This window comes from Bos grunniens, chromosome 27 (genome assembly GCF_055505025.1).
Source record: "Bos grunniens cultivar Pamir isolate PY7600 chromosome 27, Bosgru_T2T1.0, whole genome shotgun sequence".
Lineage (NCBI taxonomy): Eukaryota > Metazoa > Chordata > Mammalia > Artiodactyla > Bovidae > Bos > Bos grunniens.
This window is the reverse complement of record NC_141191.1, coordinates 6,870,384-6,882,434: the sequence shown is the minus strand read 5'-3', so window position 1 is coordinate 6,882,434 and position 12,051 is coordinate 6,870,384. Positions and strand designations below refer to the sequence as shown.

The 12,051-nt window shown below is 45.4% G+C and overlaps 1 protein-coding gene across 24 annotated transcripts in view; it reads right to left on the bottom strand.

Moving 5' to 3' along the window:
• Nucleotides 1–3,044: 3,044 nt before the first annotated feature.
• Nucleotides 3,045–12,051, bottom strand: part of MCPH1 (microcephalin 1) — a 232,385-nt gene continuing 223,378 nt past the window's right edge. For 23 of the 24 annotated variants that reach the window (XR_015155995.1, XR_015155994.1, XR_015155997.1 and 20 more), the window contains one exon: nt 3,045–3,384. Coding sequence is in view for 20 of the 24 variants with exons in the window: in XM_086379742.1 (XP_086235868.1) it covers nt 3,332–3,384 (53 nt within the window). In the remaining 4 variants the exon portion in view is untranslated. Of the gene's footprint in view, nt 3,385–4,139; nt 4,325–12,051 lie in introns of those variants that run through there. The other variant, XM_086379743.1, reaches the window with a different exon arrangement.

Genomic DNA, 12,051 nt, shown 5'->3' with positions numbered 1-12,051 from the left:
CTGCCTCTATCAATCGTTTGCTGTCTTTTATTGCCGAGCCGCGATCCAGGGTGTGGATATAGCAGGTTTTGTTTACCCACGTATCAGTTGATGGACTGCTCCTAGCTTTTGGCTGGTGTGAATAATGTTGCTATGAACGATTGTGTGCAAGTCCTCTTGCAGCCACATTTTCAGTTCTCTTGGGTACACGCCTAGGAGTAAAGGTGCTGGATTACATGTGTATGTTTAGTTTTCAAAGGAAACTGCTGAATGACACAGCCATACCAGCGGTGCACAAGAGTCCTAGGCTCTGCACGTGGTCAGCTCTTGCGTTGTCAGAATTCTTGGCTGCAGCCGTTCCTGACGGCGCATGGCGGCATCCCCGGGTGATTTTACTTTGCATCTAATGACCAATGATGTTGAACATCATGTACTTCGTCACGTCTACATGCTCTGTGGGAAATGTCTTTTGGCCAGTCTTCTTATTAATGAATAGAAATTCTTCTCTTCTGTTTTTATCTGTTTTTAATTGGAGGATGATTGCTTTACAGTATTGGTTTGATTTCCGCCACTGAATAGAAGTTGTTTACATAGTCTGGACACTCTTCCTTCATCAGATATGTTTTGAAAATATTTTGCCTACTCTGTGACTTGTCTTTTACTTTCCTAAATGGTTTCTTTCAAACAGCAAAACTTGTACTTGTGACGCAGTCCAGCTCATTTTATTTTTTTATGAATTGTGCTTCAGTGTCACACGTGGGAAATCCCTGCTAACCTTTCAGAACGATTGCCTGCTGTGTTTTCTTCTAGACATTTAACAATTTTAGGTCAGTGGTTCTCAGCTGGGCAGTTTTGATCTCCAGAGCATATCTGGGGATACCTGAAGACAGTCTGGAGGGTCACAGCTGGTGGAGTGTGCCAATGGCATCTAATAGAGGCCAGTGATGGGGCTCCATGTACCACAGTGCCCAGAACAGCCTTCAGAGCACAGAATCATCCTGTTGGAAATGCCAGCAGTTCTGTGGCTGACAAACTCTGAGTCAGCTCTGGCCCCTCTGAGGTCAGTGTGTGTGGTGTGAGGTGGGGATCTCCGTACACTTCCTTTTTGCATGTGAGGTAAGGATATGTTTTTTTTTTTTTTCTATCTTACTGCACTGAATTGCCTTGGCACCTTTGTTGAAATCAGGTGACCATAAATATGAGGATTTATATCTAGATTCTCTAGTCTTTTCCCTTGATTTGCATTCTACCTTTATGCCAGTAAATTTTGAAATCAGGTAGTGTAAATCCCCTAACTTTGGTCTTTTTCTAAGAAATTACTTCCTTCTTTGCATTTTCATATACATTTTAGCATTAGCTTTTCAAATTCTGTAAAAAAAAAAAAAACCAACAAACCAACAACTGGCATTTTGATGATTATATTATATTAATCAATTTTGAGGAAAATTAGCTCTCTTATGAATAGTCTTCTAATCCATCTTGGTATATTTCTCCAATTACTTGGGTCTTTAATTTCTCCCAGAAATGTTTTTGTAGGTTTCAGTATAATTTATTCCTATTTACTTTAGATGATGTTGCAAATGGAGTTGTATTCTTAATTCCATTTTTGAATTATCTTTTTTTTTTAATTCCTTATTGTTTTTTACGTGTAGTATATGTTATCTGAGATAGTTTTACTTCATTTCCAGTCTGCATGACTTTAATCCCTTTTCTGGCCTCCTTCTCTCAGTAGAATCTCTGATATAATATTGAATAGAAGTGGTGAGAGCCACATACCTTTCAAAATTAAAAAAAATTCAGAATTCGGAGACACTTTTAGTCCTCTGTGTTTGGGTAAGGGGTGCAAACTTGTAGTAACTAACTTTTAGGATTGCTGGGAGGATTAAACAAGATACCACATACAAAATGCTTAGTGGAAATCCTGGCACAGACAAGTGACCTTCTAAGGGACAGCGTTTAGAAAGAGAATCCTAAGTGGCTGCTGGCAGGCAGCATCAGGGACCAGGACTCTGCTGTTAGGATGCAGGCCTGGGTGGACACGTTGTCTGGGTGGTCCTCTGTGGCCCCACGGCTGGGGGATGAAGTTCTCCGTGGCTTGTCCCCATCGGGAGTCGGCACATTTTTGGTCTGTTGCCAGGAACTGCTGGTGTCAGGGGAGCTCTGCCAAAGTACTGACACCTGAGCCCCAAAGTAGCCAAGCCCAGGATGTAGTGGATGACATCATGAAACAGGGTGTACGTGGTGCGAGGAAGGACCCAGGCTTGCCAAGCAGTGCTGAGCTCAAGGTTGCTGGGCAGCAGTGTTAAGAGGGGCTTGGGGCATATGCTATGTTTACACCAAGAGAAAACGCTTCCTTATTTCCATGTGCATTGTTGTTGCCTTCTCTAAGGTTTATTCTAGACGTAGATCCCTTGTATTTGCTGAGACTTGATATTTGGGGCTTTCTAGGTTGCGGTAGTGGTGAAGAACCTGCTTGCCAATGCAGGAGACATAAGAGACATGGGTTCAATCCCTGAGCCGGGAAGATTCTCCTGGAGAAGGGAATGGCAGCCCACTCCAGTACTCTTGCCTGGAGAATCCCCATGGACAGAGGAGCCCGAGGGGTCTACAGTCCATAGGGTCACTCAGAGCGACTTAGCATGCATGCACACGATATTTATTTGAGGTAGAAATCACAGCTGAGATGAGTAACATGAGGGAACAGAATCATGAGGGCATCACAGCAGCACCTGCAGCCTCGCTGGGTTGAGCGTTTTTCTCTGAGAGAAGCTGAGCGGCCGCGTGTGTAGGATTCATCCCGAATCCCCATCTCCTCCAGGGGATGGTGGGCATCCTGGAGGCCAGTGGGGACCCTGGTCTGTGGCAGGTGGTGCTCTCCTCGCCAGAAACTAAGCTCGCGGAAGCCAGGGCTACTTCCATGGGGCTAATAATCATTAATTACAGCTCCTGACATCTGTCTTCATTAATTGCTTTGAAAGGAATCTCAGGGACCTAAGGTGTAACTGTGATAACGGACCAGCATCCTTCATACCCAGCAGACTCTTTGTTCTCATTAATAAACACAATTTAATTTCCACCCTTTATTTAACAGTACAGTGCTTCAATGACAAATTCTGGGACTTAATTATGATCGTCTCTGGGACACACAGACTGGGTTTATATAGAAAAGGCCCAACAGAGGAGGGTCAGTACTTCTCTGAGACACACAGTCAGACGTCAGAAAGCCACGTGAAGGTGCGTCTTCATACACCACACACACGCACAAACGTGATGACGTACGAAGGCATCCTTTCTGTGGCCGAGGACGAGTGGTGGGCTGTTCGCAGCTGCTGTGGGCTGGAAGGTGTCTTCATCACGGCAGCAGGTGGTTCTCAGAGGCACAGACCTTGTGCTGACTGATCGAATCTAGAGGGAGAGAAGCAGTTAGCACTGATAATGGCCTGCATATGGTAAGACTAAAATCTTATCATAGTAGTGTTAGTTGCTCAGTTCTGGCCGACTCTCTGCGACCTCTGTCCATGGTCTTCTCCAGGCAAGAATAGTGGACTGGGTGGCCATTTCCTCTTCCAACCTTATCATAGATACACTAAACGTATTTAAAATCTTCAGTGTCCTGGGTTTCATGGTCCACACATCTGTGTCCATAATGGCACACGTGCCTAATTAAAGTGAAGCAGAATAACATAAAGTGAAATCAAGAGTTGAGCTCCTCAGCTGCACCAGCAACATTTCAAATGCTTGGAATCCACGTCTTAGACGCAGCACACTTGGACATGCCCTTCATGGGGAACGGTCCAGTGGACAGTCCATGACATGGGAGACTCAAATTCTCATCCTGCTATGGCAAGTACTCGCTGGTACAGGGCAGAGCGTAACTGTTTTTTGAGAACCACAGGAAGCGCCCTGGCCTGGGACCAGCCCAGGTGCAGGAGAGGGGCCGCACAGGTGGGCCTGCAGCCGGCTCCAGGAGCCCTGTGCTCTCAACACTGGAGAGCTGACTGCCCCCGACCCTTCTGCTGCTGTTGGGATGAGAGGGGCATGCAGTGGGTGGTCAGCATGGACTGACAGAGTTAACTTATTGACGGCAACATTATCCAGTGGGTGAACAACTGTCTGAAGGACTTTAAGAAGTCAGGATGATGAACAATAGAACATGGAAAGCTGTGACGGTTTTGAGATACAGGCAAAAAAAAATGGGCTTATTTTATGACTAAAAGAAAAACAAAACAAAACAAAATGGAAGAAAAAAACAGCTCATCTTAGTTGTAGCTCAAGGCAGTGCCCCAGAATTTAATCAGAGCCCTCCAAGATGAATGCACCTCCTCACAGGTGGTCTGAGCTGGGAACTGAATTGCAGAAGGGAGGATCATTAATATTTGTTATATAGATCATACACATTATATAAATGTAATTAATACATATGGTGGAACTGTAACAATTATCACTGATACCATGCACACCACTTAATTCTCTACACAATACAGTTAGGGATTATTATGACATATTTTAATGTAAGCCCTTTAATCATGATACGTATTGCATATACTTTCTCTCAGTTTGTAACTTGAGTTTTAACTTTTCTTATAGAAGTTTTTACTTATATATTCAAATTATACCCATCTTTTATTGCATCAGGACTTTGAATCACAGGTAGAAAGGCTTCCCTAGACTTGGTTATACACTAATCCAGCCATATATTCTTCCAGGTTGTAAAAATCCCATTGATTCCATTTTTTACATTGATTTCTGACAGGATGTCATTTTTGAAAGCCAGAGAAGACTGCAAATAGGATGATGCTTTTTCCTACCTAATCTAAAAATCCAGTATATAATTAACACAGAACAGATAAATAGATCAGTGGATAAGAACAAAATCTAGAAACTGACCTATGCATATGTAGGAGTTTAAGAGATGGTTCAAGGTGGCATTATAAACCAATGGAGGGAATTCCCTGACAGTCCAGTGGTTAGGACTCCATGCTTCCCTGCTCGGGGAACTAAGATCCCGCATGCAAAAAAAAAAAAAAAAAAATCAGTGGAGAATGATAAGCTATTAAAGAGATGAGATGATTCCTTATATCCCACAATAAATACAGATGGATTAATGCTCTAAACATTAAAGACTATAAGAGCACTAACAGAGACAGGAGACTAGGGTAAAGCTCAGGGTAGGGAAGCTCTCTAAGTGAAACCTCAGTTTAGGTGCTGTGGAGGAATAGAGGTATTTTATTCCATCCAGAATAATTAAAAAGTAAAACCCACAGAAAACACCATATAAATAAAGATAGACAAGTTGAGAGGATTTTATGTTTATATTAAACAATCAGTGTAAAGCAATGTGGAAAAGAGAAACAGCCTGATGTAAAAGCAGGCAGGGGACAAGAACAGCAGTTCAGGAGCTGCGAGTCCCCGCTTGGTGCTCACGAGGAACTCAGTATTAGCATACACCGTAAGTAACGAGGTCACCAGATAGTGAAAACATGGTTAAAGTCTGGAACTGATGAGGGTGTGGGAAACAGGAATATCAAAGTACTGTTAGAGTGCTACCCAGTGAAGCTGTGTGCATCAAAATTTAAAGGACACACACCCCAGGTTTCAGTAAATCCCCATATAAATCTATTTTACAAAAATACTCCTGTCTGGGATTGGGCTAGACTAATTAGAGCTTAAGATGGTCTCTTAAAATTGAATTTGAATCACTCCAACTAGAATAAACACATACAGTTTACAATACCAGAAATAACCCCAAATATCAAATCGTAAGGAGTGTATAAATTAATCACAGCACCTCTGACGGTTAAAAAGAATGAAGCAATTGAATGAAAATGGAAGGATCTTCTAGACCCAGAGTTGGATAAAAGCTCATCAATGTGTGATTCTCCGTTTATGGAGAACAAACCCTCAGTGCGTATGTTTATATACATTTATTTCTATGTAAATATATGTTAAACCTGAAGGAGACAGCTTTGTCTGCAGTGTAGCTGCTTTCGGGAAGGGTAGTTGGGTTCAGGGATTTTATGTATTTCTCTGCTGTCTGACTTCCTTGACCATGAAATCAAGTGTCACTCTACATATCCGTCCATCTATTGTGGTGGGCAAAAGAATATTGGCTGGAGAAGGATCCAGCTTTAAATTCAGATAAAACGGAAGCCACAAGGAAGTCTGTGGCTAACCCCTCCGCCCTCTGGGATGGTGCTGCCCGAGGGGTTTGCCCCTGGACCCCCGAGCAGGGATGAGGGGTGTGTGGTGGCGTGCGCGGTTGGGGCAGGGGGCAGTACTTGAGGAGCGGCCGAGCGCCAGGCCAGCCGCATCCAGGGGGCGCCTCCCAGCTCCACATTCCCAACTGTAAACATACCCGGGGAGAGGGATTTCTGTCCAAGTTCATTTGGCATCTGAAGACGGCCACGTCCCCAAATTCCAATGTCATGTCAGATGTACGATCGTCAAACACCCCATAAAACGTGACCACAAGACAGATGTTAGCGCAGTGCCAGTCCCCGCCAGCTGAGAGGGAGACAGATTGTACACCAGCGGCTCCCATGAAATTGCAATTGGAAAGAAAGAAACCCAGGTTTTGTTTGTTTGTTTTCAGCAGAGCTATCTCACAGGTCTTGGCACATGTTATGTGTACACGTTCAAGTTCACTGGCCGGGCTTCTGTGTGGTCGTGTGGTTGGGATGTCGAATCAACATGCCGCTAACGCTTTTTCTTTTTTTAAGGGTGGGGTGGATAAGTCACTTTATTTGAACTAAGACTCTGGTTGCCAACAGCCAGATGTGGTCCTGTGTATAGAGTTCGGGGACCCTCAGGGCCCTCGTGGGAGCTTTATCTCGACAAAACGAGCCACGAATTTTAGGGCTGGGAAACAGCAGTGTCTGTGCAGCCGGGTATCTGTACATAAGGGGTCAGCTTGTGACTCTGCAGGGCTTTCCTGGTGGTTCAGATGGTAAGGAGTCTGCCTGCAATACAGGAGACGTGGGTTTGATTCCTGGGTTGGGAAAAATCCCCTGGAGAAGGGAATGGCAACCCATTGCAGTGTTCTTGCCTGGAGAATTCCATGGAGAGAGGAGCCTGGTGGGCTACAGTCCATGGGGTCCCAGAGCTCGACACAACTGACCGACTAACACTTTCATGCGACAGTTTCTTCTCTCTGCTGTGTGGAGTGAGGGTCCCCGATGGGTGCAGAAGGTCGCCAAGTCCTTTCTGATGCTGAGTCCAGCCTGTGTTTCCCTGTGGACCCACACCAAGCATCTCTCCCCCACAACACGCTGTTTCCTCTTCTGAACAAGCCAGGCCCTTCTCTGCTTCTCCATGGATCCCGAGTTCCAGGCCCTCACTGTTCTCCCGGGTGCTCGGAATCCAAGTCTAGGACTCACCGTCCCCTCTTCTCTGCCCTCACATGGCACAGCGTCCAACCTGCCAGAGGGCGTAGGTGTTGGACTCAGCGCTTATTTAACATCTGACAGCTTCACATCACCTCCATCACTATTTCCCTGGTCCTAACCACCACCAATCACCTCAATCTCTGTAAGAGCTAAGGTCACTCTCTGGCTTCTCTTTAAAAATATGTCTCAGAGCCCATTTCCCTTTCTTAAAATCCTCTGGTGACTTCTGCTCATTCTTAGAACACCACACAGCTGACCACTGTCCATGTAGCCTGCGGGCTCAGGCTCCGCCGCCTCCTCCCCGTCATCCCCTGGATCCACGGCCTCTGCCCACCTCTCACCTTGACCCTAACTGTTCCCTTAGCGCCACACAAGCCCATCCGGCCTCGGCGAGAAGCCCAGCTCACTATCTCTCTGCACATTCCAACCTGTTTTCTTCATAGTATTTATCACCACCAGGATTTTAGAAAATGTTCTCTGTCGTCTTTAGAGTGTAAGCCCCCAAAGAGCAAGGGCTGTATCTGCCTTTTCACCTGCTATTCCAGGAGTGCCAAGAACATGCTTGGCACAGGGAAGATGCTCAAAAAACAACAAACTGGGTGAATGAATGACCTGATGCCGTGCAGAGCATCTGAAGGAGACAGTCTAACCTAGCAGGTCTCAATCTTTTTTTCTGCTCTGATATTGGGGTAGAGACGTTCACTTATCTGATACTTAACCAATGGTACACTACGAATTTGTGCTGTCTTAGCTAAGACTGGCTAGTTTATTCCTAGCATGCCAACTTTTCCTTTCCACCTAAGATATGTGAGTGAAAAGATACCACAGCACACTATTTTTTCTATACATTTTATATTTATTCCTGGGCATGGAAATGCTAATGATTTTAGTAAGTGTATCTTAAGAATCTTGCTGAATTGATTATAACCATTTCATGACTCTCTTCAATTTTTCTATGTATATATTGTATCATGGGCAAATATGCTGTAAGTTTTTTATACTCTTCGTCATTTAGGAAAGTTCCCTTATTCCTAATTGTTGTTGTTATTGTTTTTAATCATGAGTGGTATTGGATTTTCTCTAATGCTTTCAACATCTGCTGAGAACAATCAATGGGCTAGAAGAAATGATTTAATGATATTTGTTTCTACATTCTTCAGTTAAACCTTACCTGATTATATGTTTCTTAACATACTGCTAAATTTAATTTGCCAATATTTTATTTTGGATTTTTACATCCATCTTCATAAATGAGTTTGGGCTAGTCGTGTAAAATGAGATGAAATAGCTTCTCTTTTCTTTTTGTCCTACAGTAATTTGAGATGTTTGGTAAAACTTTTGTTAAAACTATCTAGGGGGAGGTGGTAATGATTTTTTTTGTGGTGAGACAGACATAAGCTGCAAGTTGCCATTTAAACTGTTCTAAGCATACAGTTCAGAGGCAATAAGTACATTCACAATACTGTGCCAGCACGACCAGTGCTCGTGCCCAGAAGTCTCCTACAATCCCAAACATAATCTGTGTGTTCATTAAACAGCAACTCCCCATTCCTTTCCCTGCTCCTTCCAGACTGAATTAAACTCTGTGTCTCTGTCCCTATGAATTTGCTCATCCTTAGGTAACTCATGAAACTGAATTACGTGGCCTCTGTCTTTTTGTGACTGGCTTATTTCACCTGAACACAGTGTCTTCAAGGTCCATTTGTGTTGTTGCAGGTTTCAGAACAGCCTTCCCTTTTAGGGCCGAATAATATTCTGTTGTTTGTCTATGTCTGGTTGTTTATCTGTATAGTGGAGACGTGGCCTGAGATGCTCTGAGGACCCCTGATGGATTCGACGTGATCAGCAAACCGTCAGTCCAGGGCTGTAACAAACGCCCCGTGCAGAGCGTGCAGCTCTGGGCTGCTCTCTGCTCGCTCCTCCAGGGGGCGGGGAGCCTGCCAGCACATACGAAGCCCGCACACTATCAGGGACCTTTTTCCTGAAAGCACTGACATGGGGAGACACTCAAATGCTGTTTTATAAGTTATAAGGAAATCATGCCGAGGCGAGACCTTTTTTTTTTTGGCAAGGCTGTTGAGACTATTACATTATGTTCCCACAACAGCATAAAATGTATGTTTTATCACTTGAACGTAGCCCAGACTGGAAAGGGCGCCTGAGACTGGAAATGTATTATGAGAAAGGCCAAGCTCAACCTGATAAGACCGGTGGGGATAAAAGGAGGGAAAAACAGTCACAGCTCAGGCCACTGACCCTCGATGCCCTGTACCCCCTGCCAGCCCCCACGCCAGCGGTGACCCCAGATCTGTTGTTCCTTGACCCGTAAGATGGGAACGGTGCTCTGTGGGGGTGCGGGGAGCCCAACTCCCGGGAAGTGCTTCAGAATGTAACCAGTCGCACCAAGATCAGGTGAAGGTAACTTTCTGCCTCCTGGTGCCGGGAATCTGAGTTTTGTTTTCCTGTTTATTTCCATATGTATTCAAGCTCCACAAGTGTGCTCTCTCTCAGAAATCCCCACTCCCCCTCTGGTTGAATGATTCATCAAGAATTTGGCCCAAGTGTGCTGCTGTTGCAGGCAAAGCGGGCCCTGGGGAACGGCTCGGGAACAGTCGGGACTGGTCCAGTGGCCTCGGCAGAAGGCGGCTCGGCTGATGAGCTTCCGCTCAGAGCAAGTGACTGATCACGGCTTAGGTTTCACGTGTGGAGCCCGAGGTGGAGATGGCTCAAGTTCACGCTGTCACAGGCCAGCAACACCAGGCAGCGGAAGGATGGTATGACAGGTTTGTTTTTTTTTTTAATTTTAAAAAAACACTAGAAAACATTGGTTCATTGTTTCTAAGATACAATGAAGGGATAAAAGGCCTATCTGACGGCTCATAGTGCTCGGACATCAGAGGTCACAGTGAAAGTGTCCACTTTCCCTCCACTGAGAGGGTGATGCCAATGGCCCCCCCTTCCTCCTACTTGTCCAGCCTGTGTGACTATTGCTCGGTGCTGTTTAGTTGTTCCGTCTTGTCTGATACCTTGTGACCCCATGGACTGTAGCCCGCCAGGCTCCTCTGTCCATGGGATTTCCCAGGTAAGAGTTCCCTGGAGTGGGTTGCCATTTCCTTCTCCAGAGGATCTTGCCGACCTGGGGATCAAACCTGTGTCTCCTGCATTGGCAGGCGGATTCTTTACCATCTGAGTCACTAGGAAAGCCTTTGACTCTATTAGGCCTGCAAAAACAAAGACCCCATAGAATATAGGAATAAATGTAAGGTACTTAAAAAAAGCTTAGACTCTTTGGTTTAGAAGGCAAATTACAAATCTGAAAAGCTGCTTTCAAGATTTCAAAAGCAGTTTGAATAAAATAATTAAGTCTCAGGGATTCTAGCTCACACAGCATCTGATATTCTAGTTGTAACAAATTTAGTTGATAAAATTTGAGTCCTGCTTTTCAAAATTTATCACAAAATGACATTTAAGTTGTGCTTTAACATGGTTTTAATTTTAATTTCACAACATTTTGAGAATAAAGTATTCTCTGGAAGTGTTTATGGTGAAAGCTCATGGGAAAGAGAACAGTCTTCAAAAGAGAAGACGCTTCTCTGCCGAAGGAGCAGGAATGACTTTCCTACGTGTCGTTGAGTCTTGGGCCCCACGGCCCTGGACACTGCCTCCTGCAGAGGCAGGGAGTCTGCACTCCTGTGTTGTCTCCTCTGATCATCCTGTTTACTCTGTCAGGAACAGAAGTAACTAAACTAGGTCCAGAAAGAACCAGGTGACTTGTTACCTGGTCAGAAAATAAAGAATCAGCCTTTAAGGCAGGAGACCCGGGTTTGATCTCTGGGTCAGGAAGATGCCCTGGAGGAGGAAATGACAACCCACTCAGGTATTCTTGCCTGGGGAATCCCATGGACAGAGGAGTCCGGTGGGTACAGTTCACAGGTTCACAAAGGGTTGGACACAACTGAGCGACTAACACACACAGAAAAGGTGATGATCTAGACTGTGTGTTCTGTAGGTCTGTGCACATGTGGAGAGACATAAAAATGAAATCTTCACCTGCACAAAGCCGGAGCTCCAGAGGGAGATGCATACACACTAACAGAACACATATTTTTCAAGTATGTAACACTCATATGACGAGGCTGCGGAGACAGCCAGAGGACCCAGTGCGCGCTGGCAGGGGACTGATGTTATGGGTGAGGATTTCAGCACGCGGAGAGCCAAGGATTCCAGGACACACAATACCCGGATGTTGCCAAGGGCACACGCAGATGGTGTGAGCAGTGACAAATCAGAAACAGGACATGAGTTACGGGAGAGGAAAGAAACAGAAAGGCGGACCCGCAGCTTCAGCTCTGAGACTCAAAGAATGCCAAAGGGCCCGTGGACATGACAGTCCGGGCTTCAAGCAGGTAGGCGTCTGCCTCCTGAAGACCCACCAGCAGGGGGGGCCACGTGGCCAGACCCTTGGGGGAGCCAGGCAGGCAGCCAACATGTGCACAAAGTGTGCACAGAAATGCACCAGCGCGGAGGGGCCGGCCGAGCTCCCCAACCTGGAAACAGTAAGAGTGCAGACCAGCCTCTGGGCCCCTGCATGACCGCAGGCTTTGGAAAGATGAGCTGTCGATGGGAGTTGATATCAACCATGTGCACAGTCCCGTTAGCTGAAGGAGACTCTTTTCAAAGTACAGTT